General features: G+C 47.0%; 1 protein-coding gene across 1 annotated transcript in view; it reads right to left on the bottom strand.

Annotated features, from left to right (window-relative positions):
* Positions 1 to 1,858: 1,858 nt before the first annotated feature.
* Positions 1,859 to 15,857, bottom strand: part of ngfa (nerve growth factor a (beta polypeptide)) — a 129,416-nt gene continuing 115,417 nt past the window's right edge. The window contains exon 2 of the mRNA XM_036989114.2: positions 1,859 to 3,233. Coding sequence (XP_036845009.1) covers positions 2,347 to 3,222 — 876 coding nt within the window. The 5' untranslated portion in view covers positions 3,223 to 3,233 and the 3' untranslated portion in view covers positions 1,859 to 2,346. The remainder of the gene's footprint in view (positions 3,234 to 15,857) is intronic.

Consider the following 15,857-nt stretch of genomic DNA (forward strand, 5'->3'; position numbering starts at 1 on the left):
ATACCACATTGATTTTGGTAGTCATTCTCACTCAGATAAAGTATTAACATGGCATGAGTCATTACAAAATAGAATTGCAAGAAAGTAGCTCCATCCTCTCTCCATCCTCTCGCTCTCCCTCGCTCATCCTCTCTCCATCCTTTCTCATCCTCTCTCCATCCTCGCTCCATCCTCGCTCCATACTCTTTCCCTCTCTCCAACTTCTCCCCTTTATCCTCTCTCCATCCCCTCCCCTTCCCTCCATCCTCTCTACAGCCTCTCTCCCTCCCTCCATCCTCGCTCCATCCTCGCTCCATCCCTCCATCCTCTCTACAGCCTCTACATCCTCCCTCCATCCTCTCTCCTTCTCTCCATCCTCTCTCCATCCCTCCCTCCTCTCTCCCTCCAGCCTCTCTCCATCCTCCATCCTCTCTCCCTCCATCCTCTCTATATCCTCTCTCCCTAGCTCCATTCTCACTCCATCCTCTCTCCATCCTCTCTCCTTCTCTCCATCCTCTCTCCATCCCTCCCTCCTCTCTCCCTCCATCCTCTCTCCCTCCATCCTCTCTCCCTAGCTCCATTCTCGCTCCATCCTCTCTCCATCCTCTCTCCTTCCCTCCATCCTCTCCCCTTCCCTCCATCCTCCCTCCAGCCTCTTTCCATCCTCCCTCCCTCCATCCTCTCTCTCTCCATCCTCGCTCCATCCTCGCTCCACCCTCTCCATCCTCCCTCCATCCACTTTCCTCTCCCTCCCTCCATCCATCCTCGCTCCATCTTCTCTACAGCCTCTCTCCATCCTCCCGCCATCCCTCCCTCCTCTCTCTCTCCCTCCATCTTCTCTCCATCTATCCACTCTCTCTCTCTCCCTCCATCCGCTCTTACTCCATCCTCTCTCTCTCCCTCCAGCCTCTCTCCATCCCTCCAGCCTCTCTCCATCCTCTCTTCCTCCATCCTCTCTCTCTCCATCCTCTCTCCCTCCATCTCTCCATACCTCCTCATACTCTCCCCCTCTTCTCCCTCTCTCCCCTCCCTCCCTCCCTCACTGCCTCTCTCCTTCCATAACTCCTCCACTCTATCCTACCCCTGCACTCACCCCCTCCTCTCCCTTCTCTCTCCACCTCTCCTTCCATAACTCCTCCACTCTATCCTACCCCTGCACTCACCCCCTCCTCTCCCTTCTCTCTCCACCTCTCCTTCCATAACTCCTCCACTCTATCCTACCCCTGCACTCACCCCCTCCTCTCCCTTCTCTCTCCACCTCTCCTTCGGTGTCCAGATGTTAGTTGGGACCGTCCCTCCTGTGATAGCTCTAACATCACATAGTTCTCAACACCATCGGCTTTGTTAACACCAGCACTCCAAGGTGACAGGAATCCCGAAGTTCCAGCATCAGGTTGGTCCCAGACAGTGTGTGTATTCTTGTACTCTGCCTGGTCAACCAGTGAGGGCCAGCACGGCCAGGGTAAGATTCTCGGACATGTCCACAGGCACCATGCAAACTCACACCGGCAAACACATACACATGCACGCAAACACATACACACAAACGTTTGTTATACTATCCTTGTGGGGACCAAACAATTGATTCCCATTCAAATCCTATTTTCCCTAACCGTTAAACCTGACCCTAAACTTAACCCTTAACCCTAACCCTCATTTGAACCCTAAACCTAACCCCTAAGCCTAAAATAGCCTTTAAACCTTGTAGGGCCCGGCGAAATGTCCCCACTTGTTTGAATTGTCCTTGTGAGGACTTCTGGTCCCCATAAGGAGAGTATCACCAGACACACACACACACACCATGTCTCTCTGCATGGTGTAAATAGAGATCTCTGAAAACCTCCAAAAGCCAATGAGGCAGAGAGAAAGGAACCAGGCATATACTGAAGAGTTTAATAAATAACAACAACAACAACACAACAATGAAAGCTTGATTTCATGATGCGTGTATATATACACACTTATATAATATATATATATATATATTCATAATAGACTGTTTAAAATATAAATATGACTTACAGTCCTCATAACTTAGAAGAACCAGGACACTGACTGAGGTAGGGGGGGGTGATTCAAGAGTGTGTGTGTGAGACCCACCAGGAGGGCAATCATACTCGACCCCTAGTGACGGCCGATGATGATGTGTGTACTGTGTGTGGTTCAGGGTCCATAGTCCCAGGGGTTAAAGGTCAGTGATGATGGTGTGTGGTTCAGGGTTCATGGTCCATATTCCCAGGGGTTAAAGGTCAGTATTGATGGTGTGTGTCCTGTGTGTGGTTCGGGGTTCATGGTCCATATTCCCAGGGGTTAAAGGTCAGTGATGATGGTGTGTGATTCAGGGTCCATAGTCCCAGGGGTTAAAGGTCAGTGCCTCCAGGACTTGCGGCTGAGGACACACACACACGCTGCGTTGATGCGTATCAGCCTCCACGCCATCTGCTCCTTGGACTTGGTGAGCGCGAGCACGTACGTGTGCGTGTTGGTGCAGTACGAGTTCCAGTGACGGCTGTCGATGCCGCGGCACCCTGATTTGGCCCCCGCCTTGGGCCCGCCTCCCATAACTCCTCCCCCAACCCCAGCTCCGCCCCCCGGGGGTGTGGCCACACGGCAGGTGGTCTCGTAGAAGAACTGTCTCTTGCGGACGTTGTCTATCTTCACCTCTGGCAGAACCTCCACCTCGTTGCCGGCGATGTCTGTGGCCTTGGTCAGGTTCCCCAACCACACGCTGATGCTGTCGCACACGGAGTACTCCCCCCTGTGCATGGGCTGCCCCCCCGCCTTCCGCCTCACCCTCACTCCCCCACCCATCACCCTCCCCACTTCCTCCTCTCCCTCCTCTTCCCCCGTCTCCCCCCCCAGGCCGTGGTGAGAGGGGGGTACGTCACTGAAGACGACGCGCGGTGAGGAGTGGTAGAGCCGCTTGCTGAACAGTTTGGTGTCCACCTCTGGGATGGAGGAGGTAGAGGGGGAGCCTGTCTCAGAGTGGCCCAGGGAAGAGATCCAGCCCTGGGGTAGAGAGGCTGGCCTGTGGGCCTGTCTGGTCCGGCTGGGTCTCTGCTGAGTCTGCTGCTCCTGCTGAGGTGACACTGAGAGGCGGGCCGCCCGCTGCTGTTTTGCTCTGCCATTGGCTACTGTGTGGTGTTCTGCGCTGTGGTTGGCTGCCACCGGGCCCAGGACACCTCCCATGTTCAGTACAGCCTGGACGCCAATCAGCAGAAGCACCAACAGCAACGACCTCATGGGCACACGTCCTGTCAACAACAACATAAACACATGTCCTGTCAACAACAACAACACATGTCCTGTCAACAACATCAACACACATCCTGTCAACAACAACAACAACACACGTCCTCTCAACAACAACAACACATGTCCTGTCAACAACAACAACACACGTCTTGTCATCAACAACATATGTCCTGTCAACAACAGCAACAGCAACAACATATGTCCTGTTAACAACAACAACAAAAACAGCAACACGTGTCCTGTCAACAACAACAACACATGTTCCGTCAACAACAACAACACATGTCCGGTCAACAACAACAGCATCAACACACGTCCTGTCAACAACAACATCAACACACTCCCTGTCAACAACAACAACATCAACACACGTCCTGTCAACAACAACAGCATCAACACACGCCCAGTCAACAACAACAACATCAACACACGCCCTGTCAACAACAACAACATCAACACACGCCCTGTCAACAACAACAACATCAACACACTCCTTGTCAACAACAACAACATCAACACACATCCGGTCAACAACAACAGCATCAACACACGTCCTGTCAACAACAACAACATCAACACACTCCTTGTCAACAACAACAACATCAACACACATCCGGTCAACAACAACAGCATCAACACACATCCTGTCAACAACAACAGCATCAACACACGCCCAGTCAACAACAACAACATCAACACACGCCCTGTCAACAACAACAACATCAACACACTCCCTGTCAACAACAACAACATCAACACACTCCTTGTCAACAACAACAACATCAACACACGTCCTGTCAACAACAACAACATCAACACACGTCCTGTCAACAACAACATCAACACATGCCCTGTAAACAACAACAACATCCACACACATTCTGTCAAGAACAACAGCATCAACACACACCCTGTCAACAACAACAACACACATCCTGTCAACAACAACAGCATCAACACATGTCCTGTTAACAACAACAACACAACATCCTGTCAACAAAAACAACACATTGCATGTCAACAACAACAACATCATGCCATAGCCACATGGACCTCATGGACACACGTCCTGAAACACAGACAGTTACTACGGATACCCTATAGAGATAAAGATGACCTGTTTTGGCATGGACATTGAGGACTTAGGAACTGGGTGGGACTTCCTATGGGTTAAAGAAGAATCAAACAATTCCATCCAGGTTATCAGGAAGAATCAGCCAATGAATTAAACTCCTGAGCAAACATTCCATAGCTGTAGATGAATTCCATAACAGTAAATCACCAGTAAAAAACCTCCAGGTGACTGTATGCAACCTACTCATAGAAGTAGTGGAAGAAAATTGCCTACTTCAAAATGGAGATGGCCTTAATGGCGCTGCACATGCGTCATAATGGGACAGATACAAATATGTGTCATCTAGCAAAGTCTATGGGATAAGCTTAACATCCTGTGTGTGTGTGTGTGTGTGTGTGTGTGTGTGTGTGTGTGTGTGTGTGTGTGTGTGTACCAATTCTCATCACTAAGTAAAAACCCTTAAACGTCCAACTCACCAACCCTTAACCCACCAACCCTTAACCCACCAACCCTCCATCCATTAAACCCTCCAATCTTTAAACCATCCAACCTTTTTAAACACTCGAACCCTTAACCCACCAACCCGTAACCCTCCAACCCACCAACCCTCCATCCATTAAACCCTCCAATCCTTCAACCCTCCAACCCTTAAACCATCCAACCCATAAACCCTCCAACCCTTCAACCCTCCAACCCTCCAACCCTTCAACCCTCCAACCCTTAACCCACCAACCCTTAAACCATCCATCCCTGCAACCCTTAAACCCTCCAACCCTCCAACCCTTAAACCCTCCAACCCATAAACCCTCCAACCCTTAAAGCCTCCAACCCTTAAACCATCCAATCCTAAACCTTCCAACCCTCCAACCCTTAAACCATCCAACCCTCAAACCCTTAAACCCTCCAACCCTCCATCCCTGCAACCCTTAAACCATCCAACCCTTAAACACTCCATCCCTGCAAACCTTAAACCCTCCAACCCTCCAACCCTCAAACCCTCCATCCATTAAACCCTCCAATCCTTAAACCATCCAATCTTTTTAAACACTTGAACCCTTAACCCACCAACCCATAACCCTCCAACCCTCCAACCCTTAAACCATCCAACCCTTAAACCATCCAACCCTTCAACCCTCCAACCCTTAAACCATCCAACCCTTCAACCCTCCAATCCTTAACCCACCAACCCTTAAACCCTCCATCCCTGCAACCCTTAAACCCTCCAACCCTTAAACCCTCCAACCCTTAAAGCCTCCAACCCTTAAACCATCCAATCCTAAACCTTCCAACCCTCCAACCCTTAAACCCTCCAATCCTCCAACCCTTAAACCCTCCAACCCTCCATCCCTGCAACCCTTAAACCCACCAACCCTTAAACCCTCCATCCCTGCAACCCTTAAACCCTCCAACCCTTAAAACCTTCCAACCCACCAACCCTCCAACCCTCAAACCATCCATCCGTTAAACCCTCCAATCCTTAAACCCTCCAACCCTCCAACCCTTAAAACCTTCCAACCCACCAACCCTCCAACCCTCAAACCATCCATCCATTAAACCCTCCAATCCTTAAACCCTCCAACCCTTAACCCTCCAACCCTTAACCCTCCAACCCTTAACCCTCCAACCCTTAAACCCTCCAACCCTTAAACCCTCCAACCCTTAAACCCTCCAACCCTTAACCCTCCAACCCTTAAAACCTTCCAACCCACCAACCCTCCAACCCTCAAACCATCCATCCATTAAACCCTCCAATCCTTAAACCCTCCAACCTTTTTAAACACTTCAACCCTTAACCCTCCAACCCTTAACCCTCCAACCCTTAACCCTCCAACCCTTAACCCTCCAACCCTTAAACCCTCCAACCCTTAAACCCTCCAACCCTTAAACCCTCCAACCCTTAAACCCTCCAACCCTTAACCCTCCAACCCTCCAACCCTTAACCCTCCAACCCTCCAACCCTTAAACCCTCCAACCCTTAAACTCATGTGAATGTCCTTTCTTTTTCGGCTTAAGACCAACGCTCACTTCTTAATTAAAACATAGTTTTTTTGTTTTTAATTTCCAAGGTTTTTACACCGGAAGGTGATTGTACCAAATTATGAAAATGTAATATATTTTTGTTTGTCTCACATAATGTATTGTCCAGAACCCAGTTTCCCCAAAACATCCAAAAGGTTAAGATCATGGTTAGAACCTCCGTAGGCACATCATTAAATCTCTGAGCTGTTTCCAAAAAACATAGTTACTAAAGTTGCCCTTGAAAACGATCGTTATTTAGCGACTTCCTCAAACCACTCGTAGAACCGCTAATTGTGCCTTTATACACTGAAGACCTCCGCTAAACATAAAATCAAGTGGTCTCTCTGTGACCTCCGATTACTTCAGAATGAAGTTGACTACAATATAAAGTTGTCTTAGAAATAAGCAAAGGGTAAAAAGATACTTTATTGAAAGATAAATACGGTTGGCTACATAGGCCTATATACACTGCTCAAAAAAATAAAGGGAACACTAAAATAACACATCCTAGATCTGAATGAATGAAATATTCTTATTAAATACTTTTTTCTTTACATAGTTGAATGTGCTGACAACAAAATCACACAAAAATTATCAATGGAAATCAAATTTATCAACCCATGGAGGTCTGGATTTGGAGTCACACTCAAAATTAAAGTGGAAAACCACACTACAGGCTGATTCAACTTTGATGTAATGTCCTTAAAACAAGTCAAATTGAGGTGCAGTAGTGTGTGTGGCCTCCACGTGCCTGTATGACCTCCCTGCAACGCCTGGGCATGCTCCTGATGAGGCGGCGGATGGTCTCCTGAGGGATCTCCTCCCAAACCTGGACTAAAGCATCCGCCAACTCCTGGACAGTCTGTGGTGCAACGTGGCGTTGGTGGATGGAGCGAGACATGATGTCCCAGATGTGCTCAATTGGATTCAGGTCTGGGGAACGGGCGGGCCAGTCCATAGCATCAATGCCTTCCTCTTGCAGGAACTGCTGACACACTCCAGCCACATGAGGTCTAACATTGTCTTGCATTAGGAGGAACCCAGGGCCAACCGCACCAGCATATGGTCTCACAAGGGGTCTGAGGATCTCATCGCGGTACCTAATGGCAGTCAGGCTACCTCTGGCGAGCACATGGAGGGCTGTGCGGCCCCCCAAAGAAATGCCACCCACACCATGACTGGCCCACCGCAAAACCGGTCATGCTGGAGGATGTTGCAGGCAGCAGAACGTTCTCCACGGCGTCTCCAGACTGTCACGTCTGTCACATGTGCTCAGTGTGAACCTCCTTTCATCTGTGAAGAGCACAGGGCGCCAGTGGCGAATTTGCCAATCTTGGTGTTCTCTGGCAAATGAAAAACGTCCTGCACGGTGTTGGGCTGTAAGCACAACCCCCACCTGTGGACGTCGGGCCCTCATACCACCCTCATGGAGTCTGTTTCTGACCGTTTGAGCAGACACATGCACATTTGTGGCCTGCTGGAGGTCATTTTGCAGGGCTCTGGCAGTGCTCCTCCTGCTCCTCCTTGCACAAAGGCAGAGGTAGCGGTCCTGCTGCTGGGTTGTTGCCCTCCTACGGCCTCCTCCACGTCTCCTGATGTACTGGCCTGTCTCCTGGTAGCGCCTCTATGCTCTGGACACTACGCTGACAGACACAGAAAACCATCTCGCATTGATGTGCCATCCTGGATGAGCTGCACTACCTGAGCCACTTGTGTGGGTTGTAAACTCCATCTCATGCTACCACTAGAGTGAAAGCACCGCCAGCATTCAAAAGTGACCAAAACATCAGCCAGGAAGCATAGGAACTGAGAAGTGGTCTGTGGTCCCTACCTGTAGAAACCCTCCTTTATTGGGGGTGTCTTGCTAATTGCATATCATTTCCACCTGTTGTCTATTCCATTTGCACAACAGCATGTGAAATTTATTGTCAATCAGTGTAGCTTCCTAAGTGGACAGTTTGATTTCACAGAAGTGTGATTGACTTGGAGTTACATTGTTTTGTTTAAGTGTTCCCTTTAATTTTTTGAGCAGTGTATTTAAATCATATTGGAATCATTTTCATGTTCAATCAATTAGTTATATTTTGCTCATTGTAGGCCACTGTCTAATTTCATGATGTGTAGGTCTAACAACATGTGTCCTAAGCATTAGAATAAACCGACTCAATATTTGCAGCAATGGGTGATCATGTATTTCTAGGAGCTGATCCTTCCTCGGTATCTAAGCTTAAGGCTTAGATTTGAATGGAGAACGCTCATCCGAGAGCAAGGCTGTCTTTCTTTCGATCCGATCAGCATTGACACATGTTCTAACTACTGCACGTGTTGGGAAACGCGTGTGTGTTCTCTGGTTGTTATAGAAACCATGCATCGTTAAAACATCCGTAAGTTTAAGTTCCATCGCTATCGGGAGATCGCCTCCTGGCTATTACGTTTATGTAAAACATGTGGTTTCTCCTTTTAAAGAGGGGAAGGGGGTTAAAATCAACAGCTGCTTTACATTAGGCACGTACCAGTTCCTGTAAGAGACTGAAAGTACTGAATTAGTTGGCTGAGTGAGCATTCGGAAAGGAGTCCCACCCGAAAATCCGGGAGAGTTCCCCCAGACCCCCATCCAGTTGTTTAGTTGTTGACGTCCACTTCCCACTAAGGGTACCTACACCAGTGTCTTTTGGACGTCTTTTTTTGGTCCTGTTAGAATCAGCCATTTTTATTTTTTTATTTTATACATTTAGTTATTTATACATTTTAACCCCATTTTTTTTCTCCCCAATCCCATTGCGATCCAATTACGATCGTCTCGTCGCTGTAACTCCCCAACAAACGCATGAGAGGCCAAGGTCGAGTCATGCGTCCTCCGAAACATTGTTGATTTGTACATTTTTTTAATCAACATTGGTGTCATATTGGCTTACATATGATAGATTTTAATTTACCACTGAGTTTCAAACAATGCACACTATAGTCCGACCGGCGCAGATAAAATATTTTGGCTTTTTCTATGCGGACAATTTTTCCTTTCGATTAGTGGTACGAAGCCTACAGATACAGATACAAGGCTGGATTCATTAGATTTCTTAATGGATTGTGGGACTGAACTGAATAGAACATTTACTTTAATTGGAGGAAAAGGACATTGAAGATAAGGACTATGGTGGACTGTAAACTATGTTCAGGACTGTTACTGCCACCATGGACTGTAAACTATGTTCAGGACTGTTACTGCCACCATGGACTGTAAACTAGGTTCAGGACTGTTGATGCCACCATGGACTGTAAACTAGGTTCAGGACTGTTGCTGCCACCATGGACTGTAAACTAGGTTCAGGACTGTTGATGCCACCATGGACTGTAAACTAGGTTCAGGACTGTTGATGCCACCATGGACTGTAAACTAGGTTCAGGACTCTTTATGCCACCATGGACTGTAAACTAGGTTCAGGACTGTTGATGCCACCATGGACTGTAAACTAGGTTCAGGACTGTTGCTGCCACCATGGACTGTAAGCTAGGTTCAGGACTGTTGATGCCACCATGGACTGTAAGCTAGGTTCAGGACTGTTGATGCCACCATGGACTGTAAACTGGCACATCGGTCAGAATGCAAAAGAGGATCTGGAGCAGGAATCCAGGTTTAAGGGGAGTTATTACACACAGACACACACAGCCATTGGGCGGCAGCGGAGTTGGGAGACGAGTGAACAGCCATTGGACGGCAGCTGAGTTGGGAGAAGAGGGAACAGCCATTGGACGGCAGCTGAGTTGGGAGATGAGGGAACAGCCATTGGGGGGCAGCGGAGTTGGGAGACGAGGGAACAGCCATTGGACGGCAGCTGAGTTGGGAGATGAGGGAACAGCCATTGGGGGGCAGCGGAGTTGGGAGACGAGGGAACAGCCATTGGACGGCAGCTGAGTTGGGAGACGAGGGAACAGCCATTGGGCGGCAGCGGAGTGGGGAGACGAGGGAACAGCCAATGGGGGGGCAGCGGAGTTAGGAGGCGAGGGAACAGCCATTGGGGGGCAGCTGAGATGGGAGACGAGGGAACAGCCATTGGGGGGCAGCGGAGTTGGGAGACGAGGGAACAACCATTGGGCGGCAGCTGAGATGGGAGACGAGGGAACAGCCATTGGGGGGCAGCGGAGTTGGGAGACGAGGGAACAGCCATAGGGGGGCAGCGGAGTTGGGAGACGAGGGAACAGCCATTGGGGGGCAGTGGAGTTGGGAGACGAGGGAACAGCCATTGGACGGCAGCGGAGTTGGGAGACGAGGGAACAGCCATTGGACGGCAGCGGAGTTGGGAGACGAGGGAACAGCCATTGGACGGCAGCGGAGTTGGGAGACGAGGGAACAGCCATTGGGGGGCAGCGGAGTTGGGAGACGAGGGAACAGCCATTGGGGGGCAGCGGAGTTGGGAGACGAGGGAACAGCCATTGGGGGGCAGCGGAGTTGGGAGACGAGGGAACAGCCATTGGGGGGCAGCGGAGTTGGGAGACGAGGGAACAGCCATTGGGGGGCAGCGGAGTGGGGAGACGAGGGAACAGCCATTGGGGGGCAGCGGAGTTGGGAGACGAGGGAACAGCCATTGGACGGCAGCAGAGTTGGGAGACGAGGGAACAGCCATTGGGCGGCAGCGGAGTTGGGAGACGAGGGAACAGCCATTGGGGGGCAGCGGAGTTAGGAGGCGAGGGAACAGCCATTGGGCGGCAGCGGAGTTGGGAGACGAGGTCAAGACACCTTGATTAACTGAATCAGGAGCATAATAGAATACATTAGGCTAATGCAGTTGAAGGCATGATTCAAACTGTTGTAGTTGTCTAAATGGTGTGCTCATGTAAAGCATTAAGCCATGTGGTCACCTAGATGATAATTTCAGCACCGTTTGGATTGCATCATCACGCTGTTTATTGGTAGTTTTCATACAGGCTGTTTAATAACACAGCAGCCCAGCCCAGGCTGTTATAATCACACAGCAGCCCAGGCTGTTGTAATCACACAGCAGCCCAGGCTGTTATAATCACACAGCAGCCCAGGCTGTTATAACCACACAGCAGCCCAGCCTGTTATAATCACACAGCAGCCCAGCCCAGCCTGTTATAATAACACAGCAGCCCAGCCTGTTATAATCACACAGCAACCCAGCCCAGCCTGTTATAATCACACAGCAGCCCAGGCTGTTATAATCACACAGCAGCCCAGGCTGTTATAATCACACAGCAGCCCAGCCTGTTATAATCACACAGCAGCCCAGCCTGTTATAATCACACAGCAGCCCAGGCTGTTATAATAATAGGCTACATTGCTATTGATTATTATGTCTTATGCCATTCGAAAAACAAAATGAAACCATAATTTGACGTCTGGACTGACAGAGAACGGCTCCTCAATTTCAGGATGAGAAGAGCCACCTTCCTACACCTGTGTGGTGTTCCCTTGGCCCAATCTGACTCACCAGAACTGCAGACAGACAGTCCCTGTAGAGCTACAAGTAGCTGGAATCCCCTTTCACTTACCTAACCTAAACTAAAAACTAATCCTAACCTAAAAACTAAACCTAACCTAAAAACTAATCCTAACCTAACCTAAAAACTAAACCTAACCTAAAAACTAATCCTAACCTAACCTAAAAACTAATCCTAACCTAAAAACTAATCCTAACCTAACCTAAAAACTAATCCTAACCTAAAAACTAATCCTAACCTAAAAACTAATCCTAACCTAAAAACTAATCCTAACCTAACCTAAAAACTAATCCTAACCTAAAAACTAATCCTAACCTAACCTAAAAACTAATCCTAACCTAAAAACTAATCCTAACCTAACCTAAAAACTAATCCTAACCTAAAAACTAATCCTAACCTAAAAACTAATCCTAACCTAACCTAAAAACTAATCCTAACCTAAAAACTAATCCTAACCTAACCTAAAAACTAAACCTAACCTAAAAACTAATCCTAACCTAACCTAAAAACGAATCCTAACCTAAAAACTAATCCTAACCTAACCTAAAAACTAATCCTAACCTAAAAACTAATCCTAACCTAACCTAAAAACTAAACTAACCTAAAAACTAAACTAAACATGAATATGTTCTCTAGCTGCTCTTGTCATAGTTTACCTCGTTTACCCCCATCATGTAAAAGCATAAACAGGTTTTTTTTTTTTTTTTGCAAATGTATGAATTTTAAAAGATATGAAATATGTAAATGTGACACTGTACATAAGTATTCAGACCCTTTACTCAGTACTTTGTTGAAGAACCTTTGGTAGCGATTACAGCCTCCAGTCTTCTTTGGTATGACGCTACAAACACGGCACACCTGTATTTGGGGAGTTTCTACGATTCTTCTCTACAGATCTTCTCAAGCTCTGTCAGGTTGGATGGGGAGCATCACTGCACAGCTATTTTCAGGTCTCTCCAGAGATGTTAGATCGGGTTCAATTCAAGGCTCTGGCTGGGCCACTCAAGAACATTCAGAGACGTGTCCCGAAGCCACTCCTGCGTTGTCCTAGCTGTGTGCTTAGTGCCGTTGTCCTGTTGGAAGGTGAACCTTCTCCCCAGTCTGAGGTCCTGAGCGCTCTGGAGCAGGTTTTCATCAAGGATCTCTCTGTACTTTGCTCCGTTCATCTTTCCCTCAATCCTGACTAGTCTCCCAGTCCCAGTCCCTGAAAAACATCCCCACAGCATGATGCTGCCACCACCATGTTTCACTGTAGGGATGATGTCAGGTTTCCTCCAGATGTGACACTTGGCATTCAGGCTAAAGCGTTCAATCTTGGTTTCATCAGACCAGATAGATTTCTCATGGTCTGAGAGTCTTTAGGTGCCTTTTGGCCAGCTCCAAGCGGGCTGTCATGTGCCTTTTACTGAGGAGTGGCTTCCGTCTGGCCAATCTACCATAAAGGCCTGATTGGTGAAGTGCTGCAGAAATGGTTGTCCTTCTGGAAGGCTCTCCCATCTCTACAGGGGAACTCTGGAGCTCTGTCAGAGTGACCATCGGGTTCTTGGTCACCTCCCACGGCCTTTCTTCCCCCGATTGCTCAGTTTGGCCGGGTGGCCAGCTCTAGGAAGAGTCTTGGGGGTTCCAAACTTCTTCCATTTAATAATGATGGAGGCCACTGTGTTCTTGGGGACCTTCAATACTGCAGAAATGTTTTGGTACCCTTCCCCAGATCTGTGCCTCGACACAATCCTGTCTCGGAGCTCTACAGACAATTACTTCGTACTCATGGCTTAGTTTTTGCTCTGACATGCACTGTCCAACTGTGGGAGCTTATATAGACAGGCGTGTGCCTTTCCAAATCATGTCCAATCAATTGAATTTACCACAGGTGGACTCCAATCAAGTTGTAGAAACATCTCAAAGTTGAACAATGGAAACATGTTGCACCTGAGCTCAATTTCTAGTCTCATAGCAAAAGGTTGGAATACTTACATAAATAAGGTTTTTCTGTTTTTTATTTTCTAAAAACCTGTTTTTACTTTGTTTTAATGGGGTATTGTTTGTAGATAGCTGAGGATTTAAAAAAAGAATAAGACTAACTTAAACTGTTTTGGAAAAAGTCAATCAAAAGTCAGATAAAAAAAAATCTACAAAAATCATTCTGGCATATTCACACAGGACAGGAGAAATACTCCAGACATTGTAGGATTTTTAATGAATTTGTTTGCAAATTATGGTGGAAAATAAGTATTTGGTCACCTTCAAACAAGTGGGAGAACTTGCACAATTGGTGGCTGACTAAATATTTTTTTTTGCCCCAATGTATATATATATATTTTTTTCTTCATATAACTAGACAAGTCAGTTAACAGCAAATTCTTATTTACAATGACGGCCTACACCGGCCAAACCCAGACGACGCTGGGCCAATTGTGCGCTGCTCTGTGGGACTCCCAATCACGGCCGGTTGTGATACAGCCTGGATAGCTTTGTAGCCATGCATTATACTAGGTGTGAGCAAAATGAATTTATAATCTGAGTCCCCAAGAGGTGCTTTATAGCCATGCGATATACCTCCATTAGAGATATCTAGTTTTTTTTTATAACATCGAGTGTGGCAGGTTACATATTGTTCATCATTTGGGAGTCGTTTCACCAGGTAAAATCACCAGGTAAAATCACAGAGGACTGGTGTCTTTTGGCGCAACAATCTCCCGATGAGATTATGGATTATGTCAGCAGCCTTGTTGTAGTTGGCTTTATAGTTGGCTTTATATATACCAGTGTCATGATGTTGGCCTGGGGGTAGGTTTATGACAATCAGAAATATCTCATCCCCCTTTTTCCTCTCTCTACCCTTCTGATGTGACATTTGAAAATCCCTTGGTTAACATAGAGATTCTGGAAACATCAGAAGGTGGGGGGAAATTAACCATATTCTGGTAATCCGACCAGTTGAACAGATGCGGTGGTACTTAATGAATATGACGTTAGTTCGGTTGTCATCTGAGACATTCTCATCAATGATAGTATGACAAACTCTACAGTGGAAAGTCTACACATTGTAGTTATCGGATTCACATGGAATTGTTGTTCAATTTAAATGTTTGAATATAAAATTATTGGTGAAAGGATTAAATGTAATTTTAGCTTCCAAATGAGAGATTTGGGTTTTCATAAGGTTAGGGCCCTGCTCAATCAGTGGCCCGCCCCTGTGAAGGGACATGGGTTATAAAACTATGAAACATACCCTTCTATCCCTCCACTATATAAAGCCTTGACGAAAATATAACCTCCTGTTCCGGATACATTAGGATGGCAATCCGATGTCAGAAGGGTTCAGATAATAACTACAGAACAAAGCCAACCTCAGCGTGAGCTTTGGTTGAGAATGGTATGAACTTTGAACTCTTATTCACTACAGAAGTGATACCTCTTAGCCCGTTGAGTTAGCAACAGCAGCTGCAAACGTGGGCTAGGAAAGAACAGACAGAGTATCCCGTCTACCACACAACGACGTTACTACAACGTATTCAATTTACCAGCAGAGACATTCTTCAAAGGACTCGGTTTGGCAACACGGCCTTCCATCTACCACCAACCTACCGAAGCGCAGCTCAGAGTAAATATTTATTGCATTTTCCTTTTCCAAATGGGCGGTAATTTAGAATGCATAAGATACTGTATTTACGATAGTGTAGCTGCCTACGGCCTGATAGAGACATCGCTTCTCCCCTTGTTCCTCAGTCTTCCTTCTCTTTCACTCAAACCCAGACCCCTTTTCTTTTGTGTAACCAGCTGTCATATCTGTTCCATCCACTAGGGACGTTTTCCTTTATGACATCATTTGTAATCAAGGTATGATTCATTCTATGTATATGTAATTCTGTGTGATTAGTTAGGTATTTAGTAAATAAATAACTAAACCCAATTTTGTATTGCTGATTCAACTTGTTAGCCAGGGTTCGTGAAGATAACCAAGAATTTACAACTTACAGATGAGACTGAAATAAGGTGACGATTAATATTGACTGCTATTGATGTAAAATATTACTAGGTCTTTAAGAGTTTATTCGGAAGATAACAG

This window comes from Oncorhynchus mykiss, chromosome 9 (assembly GCF_057628025.1).
Source record: "Oncorhynchus mykiss isolate SJ-2025 chromosome 9, ASM5762802v1, whole genome shotgun sequence".
Classification (NCBI taxonomy): domain Eukaryota; kingdom Metazoa; phylum Chordata; class Actinopteri; order Salmoniformes; family Salmonidae; genus Oncorhynchus; species Oncorhynchus mykiss.